This window comes from Ctenopharyngodon idella, chromosome 2 (assembly GCF_019924925.1).
Source record: "Ctenopharyngodon idella isolate HZGC_01 chromosome 2, HZGC01, whole genome shotgun sequence".
NCBI lineage: Eukaryota > Metazoa > Chordata > Actinopteri > Cypriniformes > Xenocyprididae > Ctenopharyngodon > Ctenopharyngodon idella.
In genome coordinates this window covers 20,933,423-20,947,416 of record NC_067221.1, presented here as the reverse complement: position 1 = coordinate 20,947,416, position 13,994 = coordinate 20,933,423, and the positions used below count along the sequence as shown (strand labels likewise).

General features: G+C 34.6%; 1 protein-coding gene across 1 annotated transcript; it reads right to left on the bottom strand.

Annotated features, from left to right (window-relative positions):
* Positions 1 to 710: 710 nt before the first annotated feature.
* On the bottom strand, positions 711 to 13,741 carry fzr1b (fizzy/cell division cycle 20 related 1b). The gene is made up of 15 exons (XM_051917857.1): positions 13,496 to 13,741; positions 12,808 to 12,952; positions 11,027 to 11,128; positions 10,837 to 10,900; positions 10,429 to 10,556; positions 10,191 to 10,267; positions 9,502 to 9,607; positions 7,460 to 7,537; positions 7,297 to 7,362; positions 7,089 to 7,191; positions 6,430 to 6,611; positions 4,461 to 4,694; positions 4,277 to 4,381; positions 1,251 to 1,343; positions 711 to 1,165 (listed from the first exon to the last, which is right to left on the bottom strand). Exons 2-15 carry the CDS (start codon positions 12,880 to 12,882, stop codon positions 1,124 to 1,126), a joined length of 1,455 nt encoding a protein of 484 aa, XP_051773817.1. The 5' UTR covers positions 12,883 to 12,952; positions 13,496 to 13,741; the 3' UTR covers positions 711 to 1,123.
* Between the last annotated feature and the right edge of the window lie 253 nt (positions 13,742 to 13,994).

The window sequence follows — 13,994 nt, the reverse complement described above, 5'->3', positions numbered from 1 at the left end:
GATGTTCAGATAATTTTAACGTTTTAAGGATTTGTAGATTTTTATTAATGATGATTGTTTCAGTTCTGCAGTAATCTGTGGAGCTTTGCAGGCTGTTTCTGTGTGAGCTTTATCAGTTTTCACCGAAACTCTAAAATTTTAAATCTTGAATATATCACTACATATTTACACTACAAAAGGTCAAAGGTTAGTGTTGGACAAGATTTTTTTTGTCTTTTTTTTTTTTGTCTCTTATGCTCAACTCTACATTTATTTGATCAAAATACAGTAAAAACAGGAAATATTATTAAAATCTAAAAGAACTGTTTTCTATTTGAATATATTTTAAAATGTAATTTATTCCTGTGACGACAAAGCTGAATTTTCAGCATCATTATTCCAGTCTTCAACGTCGCATGATCCTTCAGAAATCATTCTGCTGCTCAAGAAACATTTGTGCTAATTAATTTTTTTGTGGAAACTGAAATTTTTTTCAGGATTCTTTAATGAACAGAAATTTCAAATGAAAAACATTTATTTGAGATAAAAATATTTTGTAACATTATAAATGTCTTTACTGTCACTTTTGATCAATTTAATGCCTCCTTGCTGAAAAGTACTAATTTCTTTAATAAAAAAAAATAATAATCTTACTGACCCCAAACTTTTGAACAGTAGTGTACATACAGTAAATATATCATTTTGTCTGTTTAACATAAAAAGCGACAGGATTAGTGTTAAGTGTATTTATTTCTCACAGATTTCATGATCTGTTTTGATACACACATATAAAATATGTAAATTTTCATAAGCCATTTCTGTATAACCTCATGACTGAAGTCATGATAATGACAATACAGGTCATATAGGTTCATTTCTCTATTAATACTTCTACGTATACAATAGCACATCTGTTTGGACATCCACAATGTACAATAATAAGAAGAACTGACTGAATCTTAACATAAACAACAAGCCCTCACTCATTTTTATGGGGTAAAACAGAAATCTGCTCAATAAAAAAAGTGAGAGTAGAGGAAGTGCTGGGGTCTCTCTCTCTGTCAGTGGTCTAGAGTTGAAGTAAGGACACAGAACAGAGTTCAAGGCTTTCATTCGTTCACGTGATTGGATGGACTTCTGTGAATTACCGTATCCTGGTGAACAGGTTCAACACTGATTTGGATTCCTGGAGACAGAAGAAAAGAATGTGAAACAGGTAACAGTGAGGTGCAGGACGAGCTACATGTCTAAATGTTACACTTCAGCCTGACCTTGGTGCAGCGTGTTTTGCTGAAGACATTCCAGAACCTCAGTGTCTCGTCTCCTGCTCCCGTTACAATGGCCTCACCGTCCGGAGACACCGCCTGTACACAACCAGACACATACATTCACTTCTGATGTGTGTCTGAATTACCACAGGATAACATTATTACATTACAGATCTTTGATTTGATTACTCTTTGTCTTCGCCGGTCATTTGTACTTAATTAAAAACTGGATCCAGAGACAACCATGCCATCCACGGTGTCTGTATACTTGGAAAATGTTCCTTGTTATTGGATTCGATTAAACAAAGGTAAGAAAATAAGCAATAATAAGAAAAAACATCTTTGGAACACAAATGAATTTATTTTTGATGAAATCTGACAGCATTCTGTCCTTTAGACTGCCTTCACAACTAGAACTTTGACGCTTCAAAAAGTTCATAAAGAGATTGTAAAACTAATCCATATGAATTGAGTGGATTAGTCCAAATTTTCTGGATCGATCACTTTATATGATGAACAGATTTGATTTAGGCTTTTACTAACATATAAACATTGATCAGTGAACATAAATAGAAGCTCAACCGAATCTGAATGACGCACGAGATCAAACCTCTTCTGGAAGCTCAAACATGCTGCGTAACCAATGAGGTTCATTCTTGTGTGTCATGCAGCACGCTTGAGCTTCCGGAAGAGGTGTATCTCGTGCGTCATTCAGGTTCGATTGAGCTTCTATTTATGTTCACTGATCAATGTTTATATGTGAATAAAAGCCTAAATTAAATCTGTTCATCATATAAAGTGATCAAGTCTCTTCAGAAAATTTGGACTAAACCACTCAATTCATATGGATTAGTTTTACGATCTCTTTATGAACTTTTTGAAGTGTCAAAGTTCTAGTTGTGAAGGCAGTCTACGGAGGGACAGAGAGCTCTCCGATTTCATCAAAAAGATCTTCATTTGTGTTCCAAAGATGATTTGTTTTTGTGGCATAGATTCAACAAGGTGGTCCTTATTGACATTATAGAATCATGCAGTTGCTGCAGATTTGTATATCTCACAGTTATGAGGGTCTGTAGGAGTCACTACACTCTATGACAATTTCCTGTTTGATTTTTTTTCTGCATCTTGACATGACTTTGATTTGGTTGAGTTTTCCAAATATTAATAACTTAAATATTAATAAAGCTACTTAAAGGGTTAGTTCACCCAAAAATGAAAATAATGTTATTTATTACTCACCCTCATGTCGTTCCACACCTGTAAGACCTTCATTCATCTTTGGAACACAATCTGATGGCTCAGTGAGGCCTGCATTCACAGCAATGACATTTCCTCTCTCAAGATCCATAAAGGTTCAATGTTTTGAAATCTGCCCATCACTATATTGTTGAAAAGTCGTTATTTTGTTTTTTTTGGCGCACAAAACGTATTCTTGTTGCTTTATAATATTAAGGTAGAACTACTGAACTCGCATGAACTGTTTTAAATATGTTTTTAGTACCTTTAGAGGAGAGGAAATGTCATTGCTTTGAATGCAGGCCTCACTGAGCCATCGGATTTAATCAAAAGGTAACACTTTATAATAACTGCACACTATGAAGCATTAGTTAAGCATTAGTAAACAGTCAATTCATCATTTATAAAGCATTAAGACATTAATAAGCAGTTTATAAATACATATCTCATTTATAAAAGCTTTACAAGGCATGAATAGTCCTCACTTTATATGAGCTCACAAAAATAGTTAACTGATAACTACTAAATGTTTTATAACTACCCGAATTAATCATGAATTACAGTAGGAATATGTATTAATAAAGCATTTATTAACACACTGAGTAACTATTACTATATGTCTAAATAATAAGATGCATAAATGTACATTTAAATTGTTTATTATTCATTTACTTACACTTTATAAATGATCTTATGAACCACTGACAACTCTTAAATAACTGGTTTGTAAATAATGTAATACTTAATTTAGAAATTATAAATTGATCATTAATAAAGTATGAAAATACATCTATTAAACACATTGCAGATATGTTTATAAATCAAGAACAAAGCATTTATAGGTGTATTTATAAACTGCTTACTAATGTCTATTAATGCTTTATAAATGATGAACTAACTATTTACTAATGCTTAACTAATGCTTCATAGCGTGAGTTAGTCTAAAGTGTTACCAAACAAAAATATCTTAATTTGTGTTCCAAAGATGAATGAAGGTCTTACGGGTGTAGAACGACTTAAGGGTGAGTAATAAATGACATTATTTTCATTTTTGGGTGAACTAACCCTTTAAATACCCTAATTAAACTAAGGCCTAATCCTGGCTTAGGCTAAGGCCTATATCTCCCAATAATTTGTCTTAGTAAGATGATTTTTAAATGCTTATTTTTATCATCAAAGCTCTGTAGTTTTTATTGTGGGGGCAAAGCAAAATGCAATGCAACACAATGATGATTGAGAAATTAACAAATAAATGTTCCTCAAAATCCTGATGTATCATATTTGAAACTCATATTTTAGCATGATTTCTCAAAAAATAAAATAAAAATGTATGGATAATCCAGTAAACCTAAGTCCACCTAAGTTGCTTTAGTCCAGTATATCTTCATTTGAAAATATTACTAACAAGATAAAAGTTATTCTTACGTTACGACACGAGTACCACAAACTGAAGGTGGAAGATTTACAATTATTCTAAAAGGCCTTTTACTTGCTGAAAAAGTATAAACTATCAATCATACGACAGAAGGCATGTAGAAGATTGTGAACAATATGTTTTGTTTTTTTTTAGCAGTTTTGATCATGTTGATAATTTAGAGGCCCTTGAAATTTATGTAGGGTCAATAAAGTCTTCTTTTCAAGAATTTTATTCTTTTAGTCTTTTTTTCTTCATTATAAGAACAGTTGTAAGTTGTATTACCCTGAGATTTTTGTCTGTATATAAAATAACTGTATGTATGAATGAATTTCCACATTATTTCAAATAGATTACTAGATCCGAATAAAACACTTACCAAGTAAAGCACTCGGTACGAATGTCCTGTGAGCTTGGCCACCTGGGTGAGTGATGGGTATTTCCACACCAGGATCTGGTTCTGAGAGTAGCCGTGTGTGCTGACCTAATGGACATCAATGGTGAAACCAGCATGGGAAAATTTTTTTACATGACTTGACTGAGAATGTAGTTGCTTTTCTTACCAGCTCGTTGGCGTGTTTGGACCAGGCCAGGTTGCAGACCTGTGAGCCGGTGTCGGTACTCTGTAATGCTTGTCCGGTCAGAGTGTTCCAGAAGCGAAGGCAGCGGTCAGCCGTTCCCCCTCCGGAGGCCAGCAGGCCGTGCTGGTGAGGAGACCAGGCGATGGCCTTCACAGCTGCCAAGTGATCGCTGTACTGCTGTACGGGGAGCAGGCTGGAGCTGTTCCACACTAATAACTAAAGCAGTAGAAAAAAAGCACACAGGTTTGTTTAGTGTCATGCTATTTTGACTGAATTTTATTAGTTCTTTTTTAATTTGTTTTGCAAAAAAAAAAAGGTCTTAATTTGAGTTGGACTCTTAATAATAATAAATCTGAAATCGGTACTCTAAAATGGTCCATGTACCATTCGTTTTTTGATTTAAAGGTACTATGTCATTTTTTTGGTTCAAAATTAAAAAAAAAAATTAAATAATGAGTCCATACATCATCAATCCTTCTTCCAAAACGTGTTTTTGTCTTACCCTGATTCACTATGGTAAGCCTATTATAAGTGTTTAGATTTTAGACCTGTCAGGATGGTTTTTGTTGGAAATTGCGAACACCCACCCGTGATTGTCTCGTCATATCTGTAAATAAAGAAAAGTTGCTCCGGCTACTTTGATGTGTTTGGTGTGGGAGTGGCATAGGTTAGTTGACACAATGAGTGAGAAAGGTTGACATGGAGCAGCTAAATCTCGAACCTCTGGGGAATCACACATTTTAAAAAAAAATGCTGAACAGAGGAGAGTCTGCTGGCAAAAAATAGAATGTGACAGAGCTCGGCTTGGCTTTTCAGAGATGGCAAGAACTGAGGGATTTGAAATGTTGCAAAAGTGACGTGGAGATGGTGTTTTTATTACTCAACAGGAGAGTAAGGTATTTTATTGAACACATAAATTGCCATATGTAGCTCTCCAACAGAGTTCATTGTAAAGCATCATCTATTGTGAAGGGTCTTTTTTTTTTTTATCTGCACAGTCATGCAGAGCCGAAGAACAACAAAAATAATGTCCTTCCGCAAAATTCCAGAGTTTTTTTTAAACCGCTAGAGGGCCAAAAGTTGCATAGTGAGAGCATTGAAAGCAGAAAAATTAGAAAAAGGTGCCTTGACATATATAGCTGTAATAAACACTTTAAAAATGCTGGATGACTAATATTCTGTTGCACAAAGAGAACTGATGATGGAAAATGCTGATCTTTGGTTGACCAATCAGTGGAAAGGAGCGTTTCATGCCCACCCACATGTGGAAATCGAATATTCCAGTCCCAGTGAACCAGAAGATGCAACCATTCAGTGTTGTGACGTATTTCCACAATAAGAAAAAAGGATGTACTCTTTGTATTCATGTTTGTTTTATGAGGAATGTTGATTTTAAAATACTTTTATACCCTTTTCAAGAAGTTTAACTCTAAAAATCTAATTGGTCTAACCATCAAGCAAAAAATAACATATATTCCTCAAACTTTGAATACACGTGAGTCAAGTATTTTTTTTTACAAACATCATAAATTATTAATTTATAAATATCAATTTTGGGAAGTCGCATCACATGACATTTTATGACCTGAACTAACCTTTCCTTGTCATAAAAAGTTATTTTCTGCATCTTGGTCACACCACATGATTTTGATTTGGTGAAGTTTTGACATGAATAACTTGACATGTTACTTGTAATTAAGCATAATCTATAGTTATTACTACAGTAACAACAACAACATGTGTAACAAGGACACTGTAAAATAAAGTGTTACCCACTTCTGTAAAAAAAAAAAAAAAAAATGTGTGAAAATTGGTATAAATGCAATGTACACAAACCTAAAATCTTTACACTCGACAAAAAGTCAAACCATGTTCCCAGCCAACTTAGTCAAGTCTTGTATGTTCAATTATGTCTAGTAATCAGATTATCCCATTTATATGACACCCTAACCTTGTTATCGTTCCCTCCAGAGGCGAGGTGCTGGTGGTCAGGTGACCACTTGAGGCCACACACTTCCTGCCTGTGGCCCTGGAGACGTCTCTCCACAGGAGGAGGTGTCCTCACGTCCCTTTGTAGAATCACTCTGTCCCGGCTACCCGACGACAGCTGCTCTCCATTCCACGCAAGTGCTCCTGAGAGACAAGAGAGGAGGTGAGACTGAAACTGTTATAATATGAAGATTATTTATTCTTTATGAAAATCTTAGCTCTCTTAGTGAAAAAAAAAAATCTGCTGAATTATTCTGAGAATGATTTAAAGTTCCAAACCCATAAGATATTTGTTTATATTTGGAACACAAATGAAGATATTTTTAATGAAATCTGAGAGATTTCTGTCGCTCCACTGAATGTCTATTTACCCAAAACTTAAATCACACTTCAAATCATTTATAAAGAGAACGCAAAATAAATCCATATGAATCGAGAGGTTTAATCCAATCTTCTGAAGAGACACGATCGCTTTATATGATGAACAGATTTAATTTAGCTATTTATTTACATTGATAAGCGAACATATGGTAAATGTTCAGAAGATGAACAAATGTTTATTGGGTTTGAATCAACATGAGGGTGAGTCATCATTGTAAATGATTTTCATATGACACAAACCTACGCGTGCTGAATGTCCCTCCAAACTGGTCAACTTCCTCCCTCCAGCTGCATCCCAAATCTGAACAAATCCCTTATGAGTCCCTACAGCCACCAGACTTCCCTGAAAGAACAACAAAGAAGTAAATATTATCCTCAATAAATACAAAGCACAAATTAAAACACAAGTTTTAAATTTTTATATAGCATATAAGAGGTTTGTGCTGACCCTTTCATTCCAGCACACTGATGTCACAGAATCGCCATCCACAGATAAGTCACACAACCGCGTCACCTGTGTAAGTTTGTAAAATGTAAAAATGAAACACTCATTACTGACAGTTACACCAGATCACGTATGTGACTGTGTGTCCTTAAAGTCCGTCTCATACCTGGCTGGTACAGGCACTCCACAGGTAAACACAAGCCCCCAAACCAACACTCAAGAGATTTCCAGCTGACCAGTCCACCTGTTCACAAACATTTTCAATCAAATCACTCCACCGCAAATGTTAAGATCCTTTGTATGAAAGAAATGCATATTATGGAGACTATATAGCACCATTCCATCTTGTCCTAACCAGACGCGATGCGATAAGATTCCAGTGACACCAGACATGACAACAGGAAGCGACAAAAATCAATCAAAAATCACAGCCAATCAGAACAGCGAGTGGGCGGAGTCTCTCGGCAAACTCGCTGCACTCGCAATTTTACAATTTTACGCAATTTTACTCGCACTACACCATTTTAACATTATTAAAAGTACACATTGAATGATTGAATCAATCTTTGTCATAGAATACACTTATTTGTTCACATTGAGTTCACAGTTTGAACGTTCTCTTTCCTTTTCATTTATTTTCAAGATCTGAGGTGAATTATCCATTGTCGCACAAAATGATATACTCACATTAAATTCTTTTACCCCTCTGGTGCTGTTCGGACTTTTTTTTTTTACTGAAAAATTGTACGTTTTGGTTTTAGAATTTTTTATTTCATCGGAATGCTACGAAACTTGGTAAAGGTTTTGCCACTTGCTATATGAACCAAAATAAAAAATCATGGACATGATGCGAAAAGGTTAAATGGTCTATAAATCCATATGAATTGAAGTCACGCTTGTATTGTTTGCCGTCAAAAATGAAAAAAGCTCATTTTTTTAAATATCAACTTCAAATTTGTTTCAATTTTTGGCTTTGATTTACTCATAGTTTTAGTGTAAAACATGTTTTGAAAAATATATAAAATTTAAAAAACATAGTAAAATATAGTACATTTATTTCATTGAAATAAAAATAAAAAAATCTGTCATTTTTGACCGCCACCCGAGCAGCACCAGAGGTTTAACATTAATTATTACACGGCTCTGTGGAATACTTGATTCTGATTGGTCAATTGCGGTATCCAGCAGTATGTTATTCCCCGATAACAACTGCTGAAAACAGATAACACAGGCTCATCTGGGTAATGCTATACGCTTGCTAGGAACGTTTTTTCGTGGAAGTTTTGCGTTTGGTGAGCAAATAAAATATTTAAACTCAGTCAAATCAATATTTAGTGTACAGTCATTTAATCATGTCATCTGGTATTGTGGACTCTCTCGTTTCATACAAACGCAGCTGCTGCCATTTTGTGACTATTGTTTTGTACACTGTTGGATTATAAGATAACGAACGATTTTAAAAGAGTTTCATCTCAGATCAATATCTCTTATCCCCATAATTATTTATGTGGCAAAATGCCGTTTAATAAGTGGTGTGATTGTACCATATATCCCTTAAATGTCCGTCTAGTTTGAACTTGCCGTGCTAGCAACTGCTCTCTCCATTGAAGCTTTGTGTTTAAAGAGCTAATAAAATATTACAACTCGGATCAATATTTCGTGTCTAATTATTTACTTATGTGGCAAGTAGCCGTGTAATAAGCGGGATAATGTACATCCAGCCAGTTGTTATCTCAGAATAAACCCCGTCAGGCTGATGCAAGACTTCCTGATCACCCTGTCGGGGTTTATTCTGAGATAACAACCAGCTGGATGTACATTATCCCTTACATAAAGCATATAATCAGTACCTGAGTTATCATTGCCATACTTTTTATGTTGTTGTTCCAGCCACGATGTCACAGAAATAGAAACCGTTTCTAAAATATAATTGTCGCATACCGCTGTTGTGGCTGGTTAGGACAAAATCTCATGTCTGGTTAGTGTTAAAAGAGTATTTTAAAGAATTCTTTGAAATACTTCTGACTGGTCAATTGTGACATTCTCCAGTTAAATATTTTTGTATAATGACCACTAGACTATATAACTGCCATTTATCCCAGGCAAGCAATTTCTTAAAGTCAGCTGGTCATTATTGCAAAATTAAAGTAAAAATAATAACTTATTTAATATTTGTAAACAACATGGAGCTTTGTAAATGAAGTGTACCAAGTTGAGGTAAAAGTCATCCTGCAACTCTGGGGCATCAAGAACCTTGAACGGGATCTTGGAAATCTTGCGTGCTGGCTTACGGGGTGAACGCAATAGTTTGTGACTGCAGACAAAAACAAATAAACATTTAGTTTAAGTTTAATCCCAGTGAAATTTTATAAAAAAATTCACAGGCATGTCTAATATATGGATAAAATTAATAATGTACAAAAAAGTCACATTGTTTTTCTGTTGTTATAAACATCTAAAAATAAACAGCTAAAAATAATTTTCATAATCAGTATTTTTGTACAGAGCCCCACACATGGCATGCAGGAGAAGAAATCAAAATCGGCCTCATTTATTCATTCATTCTCTCGTTTTAGTTAAACCGTGGCCACAGTGTACTAATTTGTTCCCTAAGTTTTAGAAATTAATTTTTCATTTGTGACCACTATATCTTGTCGCTCACCCCCACATGTCATGTGCAGGGCTCTGTATATTTGTCTTCTTTTATGATAAAAAAAAAATCTAAACTTACTAAAAACAATTTGCCAAAATGGGAAGAAAAATAAACTTCATACTTAATTGAGGATACATTTTTAAACATTTTATGTGTTTTTTCTTTTAAAGTAAATGAAACACAATAAATTATCATGGGCTCAATTATATTTTGAATTAATGCAGAGATTATAGAGGAATGATACCTTTTGTTACTGAGAGGAGAGAGGGAATAGGGGGAGATTTCATTGTCAAAAGGCACTCTCTTTGTGTAGATGGTGTACTGAGAGACATAAGAAAAACAAGAGTTGTACAACAAGAGTCAAGTTCTACAACTTCTATAAACTCAAATGTGAGAACAAGCAGAAAACATGCTTTTTACATGGCAATGAGTCTCACATGGAAGTGTCATGTAAACTTGTACAGTGTGTTGAGTGGGCTCACCCTGAAGAGGCTGTGTGTGTCCTGTGTGAGAATGGTGTGTCGACGATCATCTGTGTGAGGATCAGGCACGGTTTCGATTCCTGCTCCCAACAGCTCATTCCTTAGCAGTGCAGCATACGCCACAGCATCTGTAAATATGTTTTTTTTCTAATATTTATATTTTTTGTTTCATACATATATATACATACAGGGGTTGGACAATGAAACTTTAGACCTAGCATACAGCAAGCACTGAACCAGACTAAACCAAAGCACTAAACCAAATGTTAAGCAAGCAATCTCATTGGCTGCAGAATCAGAGGCCAATCAGCTTGTAATGATGTGATTGCTTGCAGACTGCATGTAAAGGACCTATCAGTCTGCGTCCTCTACAGTTTCATGACTGAAGAAGATGCAGAATGACTTCACCTTTCCCGGTGTCTGTACTAGCATCCTTCGCTCGCTGATTCTGATTGGGTGACCAACAGTTCTCCTACAAACAAACAAGCAAAAATAAATGGGAGTTTGTAGCAGTGCAATGACAATAATGTACTGGCTTTAATCATAATTTTTTTTTACTGTGGATGAGTGTAAACAGTTCAGATGAATGGTAACTTACATTGGCATAGTGGAAGTTTATGCTCCAGTTGCTCCCAGCACGTGTGGGGATAAACCTGTCTCCTGATTTCACCGTAACCGGACTGCACGCTGCATACCCTGACTGCACAAACAGTAATACATAACTGGAACACACAATCATTATGTGTAACATTTACATGCTTTGCTAAATAACATTTTTGCCTTTTTAATGCATACACTTAATACAAATCAAAAGTGGAATTAAAAAAAAAAAAAGTCTCTGAAATTCAAAATTCTGGTGCAAAAATGTAATGTCCTGTAATGAAATATTCTTTTTTGAAAAAATATGTTTCTTAATATTCTATTCTAGATCTAATCATATTATCACACACCACACTGGGGTTTAAAAGACAATTAATATTCATTAATATTACTGACTCAACTGCACTGGCACTATCAGATAAGAACAAAAATTGAACTGAATTGAGCTGGATAATGACACTAACTTTGTATCATCGACACTGAATAAACACTGAACTAAACTGAGCTGAATACTGACACTATGGCCATCCATAGAGCTGCTTTACAGCAGAAATTCAATTTGTTTCATAATTGATTAATTCTTCTACATTAACACTGTTATATTCCTGTTTATTACTGTAAATCTGCTTTTACACAATCTGTATTAATCTAATTATTCAGATTGAGATTGCATGTTAATGAACTGCTTGCATTGAAGTACTTGACATAAAAATTTTGTTTATATGGTTAGAAATCTATGGAAGCGTTCCCTCCACGGAATAAAACAAAGGTCATTGCAACTTTTTTCCTCTCAATTCTGACTTTATTTCTCAAAATTTATAACTTGCAATTCTGAGAAAAATTGCATTCTGAGAAAAAAGTCAGAATTGCAAGATATAAACTTGCAATTGCAAGAAAAAAGTCAGAATTGTGAGTTTCACACATTTAAAAAAATCTTGAAAAGATTGAAGTCTTAGCCATGTTAGTCTTTTCACACACACAAAAACACACACACACACACACACACACACACACACACACACACACACACAAAATATCAGTTTAGCCTACAGCAAACACTGAACCAGACTGTTTAAGTATTGAACAAGCAATCTCATTGGCTGCAGGATCAGCAGAAGCCAATCAGTTTGTGCCATGCGGTAATTTTAATTATTTATGATTTAATGCCATATCAGGAGCAGCAAAGGCTATATTCAGTATTTCAATTTTTAAAAAATAATTATGATTACAATGTAATTTCAATACATTGTTTACAATAATTTAACAATTTTTCTTAATTTATTTCTATGGATGTAAAAAAAGAAAACAGCAGGTTGTGATGTTTTCCTTTATGCCATACATCTAATATTGTCTTTTAAGAATCTGCTCAATAAAAATATATTTAAAAAAAAAATTAACAATCACTATGAAAAAACATACATATATAACAATAACAACAATAGTAATAGTAACAATTATATAGACTCATTCAATTTAAATGTATGATAAAAATTCTAAAATTATTCCAGGAGAAACCTTTTTTAAAATGTCCATTAATATATTTTCTGAATAAAAACGCTGTGTAAAAACAATTAAGATATCTCACAATTCAGGAAAAAGTCGCCTTTTTACCTTAGCTTTTTATATTTTTACTCCATGGTGAAAACAAGCTTCCATAGAAATCTTATTAGAAATATGGCTATATTTTTCCTGATCACAAAGCTAAAAAATGTATTTTAAAAAAAATGTCATTATCAAGTTAAAAGATAAACAGAGGTCTACTGATCTTTTCATGCTTACCTTGGACAGGTGGCCCTCCGGGACGTTCTGGTGGTTGATTTGCCTTAACAGGCGTCTTTCATAGTCCTGGTCCATTTCTACTGTAACCTACAGTTAGACTCTCTCCCTCACTCTGCAGATGGGGGTCCTCCGAGGTCTCCCATCCCTACAGAAAAATGATAAATGCATTATTAATAACACTGTACTCATAATGCTTTACTTATTTTATGCTCCCATGACATCTGTCAGTATGTCAAGTTTTCATCAATCAGTAGGAACAGACTTAATATTGTCATTTGCCAAAAGTTAGTCCCTGTACTAAAACGTGTGTCATTTCTATAGTTCATCACATTTTGATTGTCACCTGAGCTGTTTTCTGACCTGGTTTATTAAAAATAATTCTAATTAAGTGTTACAATATCTGCTATATAACAAGCATAACACCACTTTAACCATATTATCAATCTAAAAGCACATGTTTTCAAGCAATTAATGATGATTTTATTAAAAAGACCGTGTTAATAGAGGAAAGAGCGCATTAATGCCAGCAGAAGGGTTGTAAACACGCGTACATAATCAGTTGCCATGGCAGCTCGCTAACAGCGCTGAGCTAACGGAGCATTTACATATTAAATTATGACACGTTAACGTTTTTCCGAGTTTAATAGATATAGATGAAACCTCGTATTAGGAAAAAAAAACATCTTACCTCAACCAAGTGCTCAAGAAACCCACATTATACTGACATGTATGTTCAGCTACGTGCGCAATGATTGCCTACACATTTAGTTCCCGTTTTCTCGATGCTGCGACAAAGGATTAAGGCTGTTTTGGTAATGTGGTGTCAATTTTTCGGTCTTTGGAGGTAATAGTACGATCATTGAGCAGAGGGCATCAATGTTTATGTTCATGTCAAGATGGCGAGCAAATCAGCTGAGGTAAAATAGTATAATTCCGCACACTACCAGAAGAGGCGCAGTGTGGCGCTGTCAGAGCAGTGAGAGCCCTGCACGGCCCTCCGTATAATGTCATATACCACCAGTGCAGATTACTGATATTGACTGTATGTTTTTGACTAATGTGCGATTAGTAAGATGATATATGATATATAGGGGGGCATTTTTGTCTGAATCGGATTTTCAAAAGTACATAGGCTAATACATTAAATGTAATTCATTCAGACATTGACTTATATGTCTATATAATTA

Excerpts from the sequence above, each read along its gene's own strand:
- fzr1b (XM_051917857.1), bottom strand. The coding sequence starts at position 12,882 with ATGGACCAGGACTATGAAAGACGCCTGTTAAGGCAAATCAACCACCAG. Across the intron at positions 10,901-11,026 it reads TAAACTTCCACTATGCCAAT|GAGAACTGTTGGTCACCCAA; the intron begins GTAAGTTACCAT and ends GTTTGTTTGTAG. Across the intron at positions 9,608-10,190 it reads TCTCCTCTCAGTAACAAAAG|TCACAAACTATTGCGTTCAC; the intron begins GTATCATTCCTC and ends TTTTGTCTGCAG.